The sequence below is a fragment of the Myotis yumanensis genome, unplaced genomic scaffold, assembly GCF_028538775.1.
Source record: "Myotis yumanensis isolate MYYU_CA2020_CCGP unplaced genomic scaffold, mMyoYum1.0.hap1 SCAF_2, whole genome shotgun sequence".
Taxonomy (NCBI): domain Eukaryota; kingdom Metazoa; phylum Chordata; class Mammalia; order Chiroptera; family Vespertilionidae; genus Myotis; species Myotis yumanensis.
Window position 1 is genome coordinate 33,383,202 of NW_027223753.1, and position 17,340 is coordinate 33,400,541.

The 17,340-nt window shown below is 44.4% G+C and overlaps 1 protein-coding gene across 2 annotated transcripts in view; it reads left to right on the forward strand.

Moving 5' to 3' along the window:
- Nucleotides 1-17,340, forward strand: part of LOC139001791 (selection and upkeep of intraepithelial T-cells protein 1-like) — a 90,884-nt gene that overhangs the window by 34,465 nt on the left and 39,079 nt on the right. For both annotated transcript variants that reach the window (XR_011470105.1, XM_070403330.1), the window contains exon 3: nucleotides 14,051-14,398. Coding sequence is in view for 1 of the 2 variants with exons in the window: in XM_070403330.1 (XP_070259431.1) it covers nucleotides 14,051-14,398 (348 nt within the window). In the remaining variant the exon portion in view is untranslated. The remainder of the gene's footprint in view (nucleotides 1-14,050; nucleotides 14,399-17,340) is intronic.

Genomic DNA, 17,340 nt, shown 5'->3' on the forward strand with positions numbered 1-17,340 from the left:
AGGAGTGTGCAAGGCCCCACACTAGCGAGTTTCAGTCAGAGCAGCCTTCGCTCATGGGTGCTGGCACCCAAAGTGCACATTCCTCCTCTGCAGTTGCCCTGACAATCCCACTGTTTCACTGAGAGGATGGAACTCCTTGCCGCCTTTGGGTTCTTGATCTTGAATGCTGACCGAAGGCACCTCAGCGAGGGCCACCTGCACCCACCAGGTGTGTCTGTCAGCACCTGCTCCCAACTCAGCACCTGCATTAGCCCCACAAAGGTGATCTCGTCACTGCAATGGCCTCTGCAGGCACAGGGCGTCACCACTCCACCCTCTCACTGTCATCTCACAGGCGTCCACCCTCAGCACCCAGAACTCTCCAGATGACATGAACATGTTGGAGGGGACATGTGCACATCCTGTGGGGACTTGGGCATGCTGGGGTTGATGGAAGTGTGGTGGAGGGGCAGGGGGAACTTGTGCATGCCTTGGTCAGCGACTATTGCAGGTGCATGAGGGTAAAAGCGTGCTGGAGGATGTTCACACACAAGTGGGGGAGGAGAGGGTGTGCGCACTGGAGGCCTGTGGCTTCACAGATCCACAAATCCCCGTGGTGTGGCCATGAGGACATCAATCGGGCCAGCCACGGTGGCTGTTCCTGTGATAGCACACCTTCTGGGCCAGCAGGCGGGACTTGCGCAGCCACTCCTCTGTGCTGATGACCTGCAGGTGCTACTTCAGCTCGGCCCACAGGCCCCACTTGGGGCACTCATGGCTGCTACCAGAGCCATGTGGGGAGTACTAGTCGCCCTCTGCCAGCCCACCTCCCCTGCTCAGAGGCTCTCCATGCACTGCCCACAGGCCCAGAGCGGCCTGGGCAGGGGGGGACACCAGCACCCACTGCTCACCTGCCTGGAGTGACAGGGTGGGGCAGAAGCCAGGAGTCCCGCCCCACGCAGGCCACTCCTTGCTTCCACATGCTGCTCACCAGCCTGGAGCGGCCAGGGCTGGGTGGAAGCCAAAAGTCCTGTCCTGCCCAACCCTGGCCACTCTGCCCCTGTGCACATTGGCCCAGATCAGCCAGGGCAGGGTGGTGTGGGATGCCTTCCCCCAGCATCTTGGTGCCTGTGCAGGTGCACACTGCCCACAGGCCCACCATCTTTGTCCGATTAATTTGCATATCATTTGGATTGGCTGGTGGGCGTGGCTGGTGGGGGTGGCTTGAGCGTAGCGGAGGGATAGCTAATTTGCATGTTTCTCTTTTATTATATAGGATGGGAAAATTATGGAGTTGTAGGTATATTTTCCATACATGTTCTTTCCCTGGAGATATTAGGTAATTCTGGGAAAAGATAAAGGGTTGAAAACAGTGGCTTATCTTTGGCAGAAGTTCTAGAAGATTTGTGGAATGGGAAACACAAGATTGGAGATTTGAGGGCCCTCAAAACATGATCAATTTTCCCATGAAGCCTTTTTCTCAATTCCAATGCTCTGCAGTAGTGATGCTGAACATCAGCAAATGAAATAAACTCATTTTAACATACCAAACTATTGTTTGAAATTGTTGGCATGGTTAATCATGAGGAATTGGAGTGAACTGGAAGATACTGAGATGTCATAAGGCTCCAAAACAATCATAAATCAGTTCAGTCCCTGATTGAATTATGGTGATCAGATAACTATTTATTTATGTATTTATGTATTTATATTGTTGATGTCCTATAATAGATGTCCTTCTTTTCCCCCCACTTTGCCCACCTCCACCCAGCACTCCTCCCCTCTGGCCTTTACCACAATGTTGTCTGTGTCCATAGGCTATGCAAATATGTTCTTTGGCTAATCTCTTTCCCTTCTATCATCCAGTTCCCCACACTCCCCTCCCCTGTGTAATCTTTTTTTTTAACATTATTTTTCTTCCCTTCTTTTCTTTTCTTTATTTTTTGTTTTTAATCCTCACCAGAGGATATTTTTTTCATTGATTTTTTTAAGAGAGTGGAAGGGAGGGGAAAAGGAGAGAGAGAGAGAGAGAGAGAGAGAGAGAGAGAGAGAGAGAGAGAGAGATGTGAGAGAGACACATTGATTGGTTGCCTCCTGCACATGCACCAACCAAGCAGAGATGGAACCTGCAACCCAGGTATGTGCCCTTGACCAGGAATCGAGCCTGCAACTTGATGCATGGGCTGATGCTCTAACAACTGAGCCACACCCCAGGTAAGGTTTTTTTTTTTTCCCTTACTTTATGTTTACTGTTTACAATATTACAAATATCTCCATTTTCCACTCCTTTGCCTGTTGGGATCTTTCCACAGCTGCAAGGGTTCAGGAATCTAAAGAAGGGGCTGTGCATAAATGAATCAGACACTAGACATGATATATAAAATTGGAAGGCATGGAGGAGCCAGGGGAGGCTCCACTTTGAGGTGAATTGGGCTCTCAGAATCTCTGGACCCACTGCTTTTTATTTGCTGGAAAACACATTTTGCCCTTTAGCAAAGCAGATATACATATCCAAAGTAAAGTCCGGTAAACAATAAAGGACCATCAGGTTGGGGGAACTGCCCTCAGCTGTCTGGAAGTGGGCAATAATATGTAGATCTCCAGCCCTGCTGAAGCCCCAAGGTCCTTCAGACTTTTGATGAACTTCTTACATAATTATGACCTGCTGGAATTTGCTCCAGGATATCCCTCTTTTTGATTTAATAAATTTAACAAGAATATATGCCATTTTCAGAGCTCGGGTCCTTTTCAGATTTTTAAATTCAATGGAAAGGATTGAGTTCTTTCATGTCCCTTTAAATTGCTGCCAGGCAACAAAGGAGTCAGCCTGCAGTAAGCTCCTTTCTGGGCAATAGTTCTTTGAGTCCCTTTTCCAATCACTGTCCAACAGTTTTTTATGGTTCCCTCCCCAATCACTGTCCCCTGTGACATGACAGCAATAATATTGCAGTTCTGGATGGTTTACAGACAGTGAGCAACAGCAATGCAGGTCCAACATTCTTTGGCTTTGTCCTGAGCAACCTTCAGCGATGCACAGCTGCTGACTGCTAGCATGGCAAGGCATCTTCACCATCCTCCATGTCTGGACTACTTCTCCTCTGTCTCCTCAGTGTGTTGCTTGGGGCCACCGCCATCTGTGGCTGGAGTAGTCTTGTTAGTTACTCTCTTGGATACATTGTTGCAGGAATCCACATGGGCTGGAGGAGTTTTCTGGAAATATATAAGCATATTCTCGACCAAAGTTTAATAAAGGAACCTTTCTATAAACTAGACTTTGGATCTTTTCATTTTGCCCAAACTATTTTCCTTTGGCTTATTCTGAAATCATGTGTGTCCTTTCATTAGCATTACAAGTGAAAAATTTTTTAAAGTAAAAAAATTTAACTAATTAAAGCTTGATGTAATTTACTTACAGGAGATTACTCTACTATCCCCCCTTTTTTGTTTTAAATAATATTAAGAGGCTTTTGTAAATCTTGCAATGCAGCCTTGATAGTTTTTTAATTTAATTATTTGTACAGAAATATGACTGGTTTGGATTCATCACATGTTAAGCAGCTTTACTATGAGATGAACCATCAATAAAAAATTAGTTAATGCTCTAGGAATAATTTCCTGCCTCGTACAACTAAGTTCCCCTGAATATTCACTTATTTCAACTTGCCAATTTAAATCAGTCTGAAACAAGGCTTATTTTCCAACTTCGTCCATCCTTGGGTGTTGACAGTAAATGACACTAATTGAACTTCTGCTATCTGTCCCCAAGTATATTCACATAAGCATTGCCAGGGAGACAAAAATGCAAATCATTTACTTCCCTTTTTGAGGCCTAATACATTGACTCTCAACCACAGTTTCTAAATATATGAAGGGTCCTTCCCTTTATTTCCTCCCAGAGTAATTTCTAGGCCGCCTTTAGAGAGTTTCCTTTAAAAGCCTTTTTCTCTCTTTCACACAAAGCAACCAACAGGGTGGCTTTTGAGATGCTGACTACTCTTAGATTTCTACAATTCAAGTGACTCTCTTTTTATTTATGGTGACCTTATTAATCAGATTTAATGCTTGAAATAATATCCTTCAGTTTACCTTGTAAGTATCAACAGTGGGATTGAAGAGATTTTAAAATTTCTCCTTTTTATGAAGCTTAAATTTACTTTTAAACAGCATTCTTTTTGGCTTGTGCTCATTTGCATACACAGAGGGATTATAGGAGGTCTCAGGAATGCAATTATTTACGTTGGCCTTTGTTAAAGCCAATTGCTTATAAAAACATTGGCTTCTCATATAACTGAAATTATATGAGAATTTGATTACATTTTACAAAGCTAATTTATTAAGTAAAGTAGGCATCTTTATTGAAAACACAAAGCAAGCAAACTTATACGTTTGACCTATGAAGTATAGATGCTGCCCTACGCGCCCCCCCCCCCCCGCCTCCCCGCCCCCAGCCCAAAAGTCAGCTGCCAGGACTTTTGTTTTTAAAATTCCATTGCTGAATCCTAAGAAATATTTAGCAACTTTGCCTTGCCCTTTCTTAGATGTTAAAGCCTTCACAACATTAAAATATATGTATATAAATAAAACATATTTATTAATTTTTATTTGATAAAGCTTTCCACGTGATTTCAAGTATATTACATCAGCCTAATTTAGTTTAAAAATATTTCTTTTAAGAAGAGAGATTACATTTTTTTTAATCACTCCAGGGCCCTTGGAATGCTTCAAAATCCATCTCTCATTTAAAGTCTTGAAATTTAACTTGGAAAGAGCATCAAATTTATATATATATATACACTAGAGGCCTGGTGATCAAGAATTTGTGCACTTGAGAGGGTTGCTCAGCCCGGCCTGTGCCCTCTCGCAGTCTGGGACCCCTCTGGGGATCACCACCTGCTGGGTTAGGCCCGCTCCCCAGGGGATTGGGCCTAAAATGGCAGTCAGACATCCCTCTGGCAGCCCGGGAGCTTTTGGGGGATATCCACTTGCCAGCAGGGAGCAGGCTCAGCTCCAGTCGGACATCCTTAGCACTGCTGAGGAGGCAGGAGAGGCTCCCACCACCACCGCTGTACTGGCAGCCATCAGCGTGGCTTGTGGCTGAGCAGAGCTCCCCCTGTGGGAGCACACTGACCACCAGGGGGCAGTTCCTGCATTGAGTGTGTGCCCCCTGGTGGTCAGTGTGTGTCATAGTGACCAGTTATTCCCAGTCTTTCTGATGTTAGGGTCAATTTGCATATTACCCTTTTATTATATAGGATATATAAGTATATGTGTGTATATATATGTATATATATCACAAAGATTATATTATATACTTTTTATAATTATTCTAAAAGATATCAATTAAATTTTAACTGGCTTGTATATTAAAAATTTGGTTCAGACCACTGAATTAATCCTCTTTATTAATTAAATGATATAAAATATTATATCTTAGGTCAAAATTTTACCGCACATAAAGACTACTAATTTCTTCAGAGAAAATACAAGAATTATTTTCTCAAAAATAAATTTCTATAATTTATGTTTGTTACCATAACTATATAATTTCTCCCAACTTAATTTGAACTTTAAACTCTTAGAAGCCTTAAATTTTAGCTGGCAAGTTAAATACTTAGCATTTCTTAGATCAGCAATAACTTCACATTTGTATATTTAATTAATACATTCAAATCTATCCTCTAGATTTTTCATGGGGCAAATTAAGATTAATATTTTAGCATTTTGTTATCCTAAAATACCTAGACATTCAATAAATCTTTATCATTTAATTTAGCAAACTTCAAAGTTCCAAGTTGCCATAGACTTTGGAAAACTATGTTGGGGATGGGGGAAGGGAAGCAAGAATCCAGGTGACTATTTAAATGTAAAATCACCACATTCTTTCCTTATAGGTTGCTACTGTCAGACTAGCCCCCTCCTTCAACGAGGAGCAAACTGTCACTATCAATATACCTGTAAAGCTTTACTACAAATCCATGTTTCAACAATTTTGAGATACTAAAGCCAATTATTAATATCCAAGGCATTTTCTTTGGCAAATTCTGTAACAAAGATAATTTACTGACTTTTAGCGGCCCTAAGGTTAACTTTGGAATGTGGTTCGTTATTAGTCAAAAACTACATTTATTATGGAAACTAGAGGCCCGGTGCACAAAAATTTGTGCACTCGGCAAGGAGAGGGAGTCCCTCAGCCCATCCTGTGCCCTCTCGAAGCCTGGGACCCCTCAGGAGATAATAACCTGCTGGCTTAGGCCTGCTCCTGGGTGGCAGAGGGCAGGCCCAATCCCTAGGTGCAGCCCCTGGTCGGGCTCAGAGCAGGGCCCATCAGGGGGGTTGGGGCTCCGTACCCTGTCATACACAGAGGCAATCAGGGGGTTAAGGAGCTCCCCCCGTCACTCACAGAGTAGGGCCGATAGGGGAGTTGGGGCACCGCCCCCTGTCACAGAGCAGGGCGGATCAGAGGGTTGGGGCGCCGCCCTCTATCACCCACAGAGCAGGGCCGATCAGGAGATTGGGGCGCCACCACTGTCACACTCAGGGCAGGGCCAATGGGGAAGTTATGGCTCTACCCCGTCACACACAGACCAGGGCCTGTGGGGGAGGGGGGGTTTGGGCGCCGCCCTCTATCACCCACAGAGCAGGGCTGATCAGGGTGTTGGGGAGCTCCCCCCTATCAGGCACAGAGCAGGGCTGATCAGGGGGTTGGGATGCCTTCTCCTGTCATGCACAGAGCAGGGCGGATAGGGAGGTTGTGGCCCCGACCCCTGTCACACACAGAGCCACAGAGCGATTAGGGGTTTTGGGTGCTGCCCCCTGTCACGCTGATCCAGGTGCCGGGAGACCTCGCGGCTCCGCTGATCCCGGTGCCAGGAGGCATATTACCCTTTTACTATATAGAATAGAAGCCTGGTGCACGGTTGGGGGCTGGCTGGTTTGCCCTGAAGGGTGTCCTGGATCAGGGTGGGGGTCCCCACTGGGGTGCCTGGCCAGTCTGGATGAGGGGCTGAGGGCTGTTTTCAGGCTGGCGGGTGACTGAAGCTCGCAACAGGTTCTTTTTTTCTTTTTCTTTTTTTTTATTCTGGGCCACCTTTATCTCTGAGGCCTCGGCTGTTGAAATCAGATTTCTGGCATTTGTTTACCTTCTGTATTTGATACAACGTTGCGGTCTGGCTGGCTGAAGCTTGGCTGAATAAAGCAGGTTTCTGGGGTTTTGTTTAGCTTCTATATTTGCAACATAGTTGCTTATAGTTGCAGCTGAGAGGCTGGCAAGTCAGGTGGGGAACGTTGGAGTCCGCCGTCACTGGAGCAAGCAAGCCTCCCTGTTCGCTTCAGTGCATGGCTGCAGGCCGCCATCTTGGCTGGCAGTTAATTTGCATAGCTCCCTGATTAGCCAATGGGAAGGGTAGTGGATGTATGGCTAATTACCATGTTTCTCTTTTATTAGAGAGGATACCAATCTTATTGCTTAGAACCAGCCTGTATTGTCTCCTTTGGGTCATTTTTGCCATCTTTTTTCTTTTGAGACGAAAGAGTCTTGAGCTTTATTCTATAGCATCTGCAAAGAGATTAAACTTAGCTCAAGAAGCCATCCAAGATTAGATGGGGTGGGCCATTTTCTTAAACTAGTCTTTTTCTCTCTGCAAGTACAGAAATACCAGAAACATCCCTTTATTCTGCCTAATTTTTAAACGACGAACCGTTTAATAGATCAGCTAACACTTTGTTTGCTAGCAGAGGAGAATGTAAATCTGATAGGGAGGAAGATAATATTATCAGAATATATTACATATAAACTCAAGAAACTTGTTTTATGACTTAGCAGAAGGTTCATCTTGGGGAATGTTCCATGTATTCTTAGACATGATGTTGTTGGTTATTGTATTCTATATATGCCAATTCAGCGCATTGGTTGCTAGTATTGTTTGAGTGCTCAGTATTCCTATTAATTTTATGTATATACTAGAGGCCCGGTGCACGGGCAGGAGGTCCCTCAGCCCGGCCTGTGCCCTCTCGCAGTCTGGGACCCCTCAGGGGATGACCACCTGCTGGCTTAGGCCCACTACCCTGGGAATTGTGCCTAAGATGGCAATCAGACATCCCTCTGGCAGCCCGGCAGCCCTCGGGGGATGTCCACTAGCCAGTGGGGAGCAGGCCTAAACTGCAATTGGACATCCTTAGCGCTGCTGAGGAGGCAGGAGAGGCTCCCACCACCACTACTGTACTGGCAGCCATCAGCCTGGCTTATGGCTGAGCAGAGCTCCTCCCATGTGAGAGCGCCCTGACCACCAGAGGGCAGCTCCTGCATTGAGTGTCTGCCCCCTGGTGGTCAGTGTGTGTCATAGTGACCAGTCATCCCCAGTCCTTCTGCTGTTAGGGTCAGTTTTCATACCTTTTTACTATATAGGATAGAGGCCTGGTGCACGGGTGGGGGCCGGCTGGTTTGCCCTGAATGGTGTCCCCGATCAGGGTGGGGGTCCCGCTTGGGTGCCTGGCCAACCTGGATGAGGGGATGATTGCTGTTTGCAGCTGGTCAAACCCCCTTTAGGGTGGCGGTCCTCACTGGGGTGCCTGGCCAGTCTGGGTGAGGGGGTGAGGGCCGTTTTCCGGCTGGCGGGTGACTAAAGCTCCCAACCTCTTCTTTTTTTCTTCTTTTGTTTTATTCTGGGATTTATTTACCTTCTATGGCTGTCGCTGGAGCTGAGAGCCAGCTTTAGCTCTGAGGCTCGGCTCCAGCTCTGAGACCTCAGCTGCTGAAAGCAGGTATCTGGGTTTGTTTGGGTTCTATAATTGTAACATTGTTGCGGTCCTTCTCGCTCCAGTTCTGAGACCTCAGCTGCTGAAAGCAGGTTTCTGGGGTTTGTTTAGGTTTTATACTTGCAACATAGTTGCTTAGAGTGCAACCTCAGAGGCCAGCAGCGGCACGCGGGGAACCTTGGCTTCCTCCTTCACTGGAGCAAACAAGCCTTCTGTTCGCTTCAGCTGCCTGGCTGCCGGCCGCCATATTGGTTGGCAGTTAATTTGCATATCTCTCTGATTAGCTAATGGGAAGGATAGCTAAGTTACGGTTAATTACCATGTTTCTCTATTATTAGATAGGATGTTCCATTATTTTCTGAGAGAGGGGTGCTGAAATTTTCAGACATTATTGTGGAATTTATTTCTCTTTTCAGTTTTATCAGTTTTTTGTTTCATAAATTTTGATGTTTGCTTTATCTGTTAAATACAGTAGGTTTGTTATGACTTTGTTATGAAGGCACTATTTTGTCATTATGATATATCCCCTTTATTCTTGAGAGTGTTTTCTTTTAAATTCTAATTTCTCATATTAAATACCTCACCCCAGCATCATACACTTCTTGTGTTCATGGTATATTTCTCTATACTTTTACTTTTAATATTTCATTGTCTTTTTATTTGAAGTATTTTTTTCGAGGGGAGTATATTGATACCACAAAGGTGGGTGTTGCTTTCTAATCCAATAATCTCTGTCATTTAACTTTTTGTCTAATCCCTTTATATTTTACCAGAGGCCAAGTGCACAAAAATTTGTGCACTGGTGGGGGTGGTGTCCCTCAGCCCCATTTGTGCCCTCTCACAGTCTGGGATCTCGCGGGAGATAACAACCTGCTGGCTTAGGCCTGCTCCCGGGTGGCAGAGGGCAGGCCCAATCCCTAGGTGCAGCCCCTGGTCGGGCTCAGAGCAGGGCTGATTGGGGAGTTGGAGCGCCGCCCCTGTCATGCACAGAGCAGGGCGGATTGGGAGGTTGCGATGCCACCCCCAGTCACGCTCAGGGTAGGGCTGATTGGTGGGTTGGGGCACCGCCCCCTGTCACACTCAAGGCAGGGTCAATAGGGAGGTTGCGGTGCCACCCCCTGTCACGCACAGAGCAGGGCCAATCAGGGGGTTGGGGCACTGCCCCCTGTCATGCACAGAGCAGGGCCCATCAGTGGGGTTGGGGCTCCGTACCCTGTCACACACAGAACAGGGCCGATCAGGGGGTTGGGGCACTCCCCCCTGTCACACTCAGGGCAGGGCCGATGGGGATGTTGCGGCTCCACCCCATCACACACAGAGCAGGCTCCATTGGGGGGTTGGGGCGCCGCACCCTGTCACACACAGAGCAGGGCCACTCAGGGGGTTGGGGAGTTCCCCCCTATCAGGCACAGAGCAGGGCAGATCAGGGGGTTGGGGCGCCTTCCCCTATCACAAACAGAGCAGGGCAGATAGGGAGGTTGTGTCCCCGCCCCCTGTCACACACAGAGCCGCAGGGTTTGGGTGTTGCCCCCTGTCATGCTGCTCCAGGTGCCAGGAGGCCTCGCAGCTCCACTGATCCCAGTGCTGGGAGGCCTCGCAGCTCCACTTGACACAGTGGCAGTGAGGCCTCGCAGCTCCACTGATCCCAGTGCTGGGAGGCCTCGAGGCTCCACTGATCCTGGTGCCAGGAGGCCTCGTGGCTCTGCTGATCCCACGTTTGGGAGGCCTCATGGCTCCACTGATCCCAGTGCTGGGAGTCATATTACCCTTTTACTATATAGGATAGAGGCCTGGTGCACGGGTGGGGGCCGGCTGGTTTGCCCTTTAGGGTGTCCCAGATCTGGGTGGGGGTCCCACTTGGGTGCCTGGCCAGCCTGGATGAGGGGATGATGGTTGTTTACAGCTGGTCGCACCACCTTCAGGGTGGTGGTCCCCACTGGGGTGCCTGGCCAGCCTGGATGAGGGGCTGAGGGCTGTTTTCAGGTTGGCCGGTGACTGAATCTCCCAAACTATCCTTTTTTTCTTTTTTTTTTAATTCTCTGATTTAATTACCTTCTATGGCTGTCACTGGAACTGAGAGCCGTCTTTAGCGCTGAGGCTCAGCTCCAGCTCTGAGACCTCGGCTGCTGAAAGCAGGTCTCTGGGTTTGTTTGGGTTCTATAATTGAAACACTGTTTCAACTCCAGCTCTGAGGCCTGGCTGGCTGAAAGCAGGTTTCTGGGGATTGTTTAGCTTCTATATTTGCAACATTGTTTCTTAGACTGCAGCTCAGAGCCCAGCAGTGGCAGACAGGGAACCTTGGCTTCCTCCTTCACTGGAGCAAGCAAGCCTCCTGTTCGCTTCAGCTGCCTGGCTGCCTTCTGCCATCTTGGTTGGCAGTTAATTTTCATATCTCGCTGATTAACCAATGGAAAGGATAGTGAAGTTACAGTTAATTACCATGTTTCTCTATTATTAGATAGGATGGCATTATTGTCATGTTTGGTGTAAAGTCTACAATCTTTCTACCTGTTTTGTATTTATTCCATTTCTTCTAGGTATTTATATTCTTTCTGTTTTTCTTTTGATTAATTGAATATTTTTAATTATTCTCTTCTACCTCCACTAAGATTTGGTTTTAATTTTTAACTTTATATTTATTAATTATATTATTACAGATATCACCATTTCTGTTCTCCCCTGCCCACTTTCACCCAGCCCTTGCCATCCACCCACCCCTGCCCACCACTTCCCTCTAGGCATCACCACACTGTAGTCTGTGTATGGATTATGCATATACATCTGGTCTTTGGCTAATCTCTTCACCTTCTTTCCCCCAGTCTCCTCCTCCCACCTGCCCTCTGATTCCTGGCAGTCTATCCTATTTTGTTCATTCAATTCCACATATAAGTGAGACCATATAATATTTGTCTTTCACTGACTGGCTTATTTCACTTAGCATAAAAATCTCCAGATCCATCCATGCTGTCCCAAAAGGTAAGCCTTCCTTTTTTTTTAATGTCTACATTGTATTCCTTTGTGTAAAAGTACCACAGCTTTTCTATCCACTCATCTACTGATGAGCACATTGGGCTGTTATTACTAGAAATGCCAAGAGACAGGAATTCATTGCCAAAAATTAAAATATACAATATTAAAATTCCATAATTGATTAGATAATGTAGATAAGTGACAAAAATTGACAATAACATCTACACCAGGAAAAATATAAATGACAATATCTATAATTAATTATAAATATGTTCAAGAAAATATAGAAAAAGAACACATCTGCAATAACGTTGGCAACTATCAATACAAAATAGAACTTTCAAGAAAATAAGAGCACTATCTAAACTAATCAATTATGGGGTTGTATATATTATGTATTTTAACTTTTATTTTTGAAATTTTTATCTTTTAGCATTTATGGTAATTTTTATTTGAATCTTGGAAATTGTTAATAAAAATATTATGTTCAGTCTTAAGAGGAAGCAAAAAAGATGGTTTATCCTTTCCTCTGCTAGGCAGATAGACTATTGGGTAATTGTCTTATCCAATCAGAGGTGGGTTTATTTGGAATCTGGGTTTTAGCTTCAGGGTGACTCATTCTAAATCTGGTTTATCCTTGGTTCTTCAAAACTTTCAAGTGAGACCATAATTATTCTGGAGAGTTCCTGGAAGAATCTGCTTTTATTCTTAGGGTTTTAGCTTCTTGCCACTTGGAACATAATTAAAGTTTCCAGATACATGTAGCATTGTGACTATTCAGACCTGGACCACATATTGACTCTTGGGAGAGGGAGAGTAGCACTATATTCATTCACCTAACTGGAACCACATAGGGTAAGAAAAAACATCCCTAACAAGGGTGCAATTGCTCCCAAGAAGGAAAAAGAGAAATGTATTTTGCTACCATAGCTCATTACAGAGTCTAAAGTTATTAATCTCTTTAAAGAAGACTAACTTGATTGGAATAGGTCTTGGATAGGAATGGAATCTCAGAGAAATCTCAAGTCAGAAAGTCAGACTCTACTGGGAATTCTATCTCTGACTCAGCCTTTTTTTAAAAATTGACAAATCATTTTATATACACACTAGTGGCCCGGTGCACAAAATTCGTGCATGAGAGAGGGAGTATTCCTCAGCCCGGCCTGCATCCTCTCCAATCTGAGACCCCTCGAAAGATTTCCTACTGCCAGTTTACAGGGATCGGGCCTAAACCAGCATTCGGACATCCCTCTTGCAATCTGGGACTGCTGGCTTCTAACCCCTCACCTGCCTGCCTGCCTGCCTGATTGCCCCTAACCACTCTGTATGCCAGCCTGCTCACCCCCAACTGCCCCCCGCTGCCAGCCTACTTGCCCCTAAATGCCCTCCTGCCAGCCTGATCACCCCCAACTGCCCCCCTGCTGGCCAACGTGCCCCCACCTTCCCTCACCGCTGGCCTTCTCACCCCTAACTGCCCACTTGCTGGCCTGCTCACCTCAAACTGGTCCCCCTTGCTATCCTGATCACCTCCAACTGACCCCCACTGATGACCTGCTTCCCCCCAACTGGGGCCCCTGCTGGTCTGCTTACCCCCAATGGCCCCGCCCCACACCAGCCTGATCAGCCACAACTGCCCTTCCCTCTTAGCCTCTAACCACCTCTACCTCGGCCCGGCCACCATGGCTTTGTCCAGAAGAAGGTCCAGAAGGTCTCCTGGAAGGTTTCCCAGTCTAATTAGCATATCACCCTTTTATTAGTATAGATAGAGGCCTAGTGCATGGGTGGGGGCTGGCTGGTTTGCCCTGAAGGGTGTCCTGGATCAGGATGGGGGTCCCTGCTGGGTTGCCTGGTAAGCCTGGATGAGGGGCTGAGGGCTGTTTGCAGGCTGGCCACGACCCCAGGCAACCCAGGCTCCCAGACCCTCCTTGAGCAGAGGCCACAGCAGCTGGAAGCAGGTATCTGGGATTTATTTATCTTAGATAATTGAAACTTTGTACCTTTGAGCGGAGCCCACAGCCAGCCAGGGCAGGCGGGAAGCTTGGCTTCTTCCATTACCAGGGACAACCCAAGCTTGCTCACTCCAGCTGTGTGGCTGCTGCCATCTTGGTTGGGTTTATTTGCATACTCACTCCTGATTGGCTTGTGGGTGTGGCGTGTGAGTGTAGCAGAGGTATGGTCAATTTGCATGTTTCTCTTTTATTAGATAAGATTTCATTCACATACACATTTTCTGTATTTTTTGTATTTAATAAAATAATATTCATTGTAAAACATTAGTAACAAGTAATTCTATTTTAATTTCATGCTTTGATATCTCTCTCTCTCTCTTTCTCTCTCTCTCTCTCAGCACAGTTCATGGTCCATGGCACAGTAGAGCCTTTGGTGGTCCCATTGGGTGGACAGGTTGAGATCCACTGTCATCTTTCACCACCACAGAGTGCAACACACATGGAGGTGCGCTGGTTCCGGAACCGCTACACTCAGCCTGTGTATTTATACCAAGATGGCAGAGATCTTTATGGAGAAATTCTTAAAGATTATGTGGAACGGACAAAGTTGCTGAAAGAGTCCATTGGGGAAGGCAATGTGACTCTCAGAATTGAAAATGTTGTCCCTTCTGATTCTGGGGAGTATCATTGTTTGTTTAAGGATGGTGACTTCTCTGAAGAAGCCATTGTGGAGGTAAAAATAGCAGGTAAAAGTTTATTTCTGATGACTTGTTATTCATGACCCTGGGGTTATCTGAGGTTGGACTTTTAGGCAATGCTATGATTCCCCTCTTGCCCCCTGATTTTTCCAAGTTATCTGCTTTGGTTATTATTGTGCCAAGATACAATCACCATTAGTCTGGGGAAAAAAAGGAGAGTAGCAAGAGAAAAAGACAGATAATAAATTCTTCAGGTCCTGTCACATTTCCTATAAATCTCAAATAATAAGACTTATTCTGAACTCTCAAAATTACCATCAGATTTATTAAATACATCCATCCTCACTATTGACACCAGAGTAAAATTTTACCAATTATTTTATTTTTATTTTTTTATTTTATTTTTTTAATTGTTTGATTGCTTAACAATATTATGTCCATTGCTTATGCTGATATGCATGCATACAAGTCCTTCGGTTGCTGTCTTACCCTCCCCTCCTGCCCTCCAACCCTCCCCGGCCTTCCCGCTGTAGTTTGACAGTCTCTTTGAGGCTGCTCTGCCTCTGTATCTATTTTTATTCATAAGTTTATAATGGTCTCTATTATCCATGAATGAGTGAGATCATGTGGTATTTTTCCTTCATTGACTGGCTTATTTCACTTAGCATAATGCTCTCCAGTTCAATCCATGCTGTTGCAAATGGTAAGAGTTCCTTCTTTTTTATAGCAGCACAGTATTTCATCGTGTAGATATACCACGGTTTTCTAATCCATTCATCTACTGATGGGCACTTAGGCTGTTTCCAGATCTTAGCTATGGTGAATTGTGCTGCTATGAACATAGGGGTGCATAGATCTTTTCTGATTGGTGTTTCTGGTTTCTTGGGATATATTCCTTGAAGTGGGATCATGGGTTCAAATTAAAGTTCCATTTTTAGTTTTTTGAGGAAACTCCATACTGTCTTCCATAGCGGCTGCACCAGTCTGCATTCCCAACAGCAGTGCACGAGTGTTCTTTTTTCTCCACATCCTCTCCAGCACTTATCATTTGTTGATTTGTTGATTATAGCCATTCTGACAGGTGTGAGATGGTACCTCATTGTTGTTTTGATTTGCATTTCTGACATGATTAGTGACTTTCAGCATGATTTCATGTTTCTCTTGTCTTTCTGAATGTCCTCTTTCAAAAAGAGTCTATTTAGGTCCTTTGCCCATTTTTTGATTGGATTGTTTATCTTCCTTTTGTTAAGTTGTATGAGTTCCCTATAAATGTTGGAGATTAAACCCTTATCGGTGATAACATTGACAAATATGTTCTCCCATGCAGTGGGCTTTCATGTTGTTTTTTTGAGGATTTATTTTGCTGTGCCAAAGCTTTTTATTTTGATGTAGTCCAATTTGTTTATTTTCTCTTTAGTTTCCATTGCCCTAGGAGCTGTATTGGTGAAGAAATTGCTTCGGCATATGTCTGAGATTTTGTTGTCTTTGGATTCTTCTAGAATTTTTATGGTTTCCCATCATACATTTAAGTCCTTTATCCACTTTGAGTTTATTTTTGTGTATGGGGTAATTTGGTGGTCTAGTTTCATTTTTTTGCATGTATCTGTCCAATTTTCCCAACACCATTTATTGAAGAGACTGTCTTGACTCCATTGTATGCTCTTGCCTCCTTTGTCAAATATTAATTGGGCATAGTGGTTTGGGTCGATTTCTGGGCTCTCTATTCTATTCCATTGATCTATATGTCTGTTCTTGTGCCAGGACCAGACAGTTTTGAGAACAGTGGCTTTGTAATACAGCTTGATATCTGGTATTGAGATCCCACCTACTTTGTTCTTTCTCAGGATCACTGCAGCTATTCGGAGTCTTTTTTTATTGCAGATGAATTTTTGGAGACTTCATTCTAGGTCTGTGAAATATGCCATTGGTATTTTAATGAGAAGTGCATTGAATTTATAGATTCCTTTGGGTAGTATGGACATTTTAATGATGTTGATTCTACCCATCCAAGAACATGATATGTTCTTCCACCTGTTTATGTCTTCCTCTATATTATTTTTCAACATCCTATAGTTTTCTGAGTAGAGGTCTTTTACCTCTTTAGTTAAGTTTATTCCTAGGTATCTTAATTTTTTTGGTGCGATGGTAAATGGGATTGTTTTTTTAGTCTTTCTTTCTGTAAGTTCACTATTGGTGTATAGAAATTCCATAGATTTCTTGGCATTAATTTTGTATCCTACTACATTGACAAATTCATTTATTAAGTCTAATAGTTTTTTGATGAAGTCTTTAGTGTTTTTTATGTATAATATGATGTCATCTGCAAATAAGGACAGTTTTACTTCTTCTTTTCCAATTTCGATGCTTTTTATTTCTTCTTCTTGTCTAATTGTAATGGCTAATACTTCCAATACTATGTCGAATAGGAGTGGTGAGAGTAGGCATCCCTGTCTTGTTCCTGTTCTTAGGGAAAATGGTGTTAGTTTTTGTCCATTGAGTATGATGTTGGCTGTGGGTTTGTCATATATGGCTTTTATTATGTTGAGGTATGATCCTTCTATTCCCACCTTGCTGAGAGTTTCTATCAAAAATGGGTGTTGGATTTTGTCAAATGCTTTTTCTGCATCAATTGATATGACTATGTTTTTTTTTCTTTCAATTTGTTTATGTGATGTATAAGGTTTATTGATTTGCGGATATTGTACCATCCTTGCATTCCTGGCGTAAATCCTACTTGGTCATGTATGATCTTTCTGATGTACTGCTGGATCCGATTTGCTAAGATTTTGTTGAGGATTTTGGCATCTATGTTCATGAGGGATATTGGCCTGTAATTCTCTTTCATTGTGTTGTCTTTACCTGGTTTGGTATGAGGGTGATGCTGGCTTCATCGAATGAGCTTGGAAGTGTTCCTTCCTCTTGAATTTTTTGTAGTAGTCTGAGGAGGAAAGGTTTTAGTTCTTCCTTGAATGTTTGGTAAAACTCCCCTG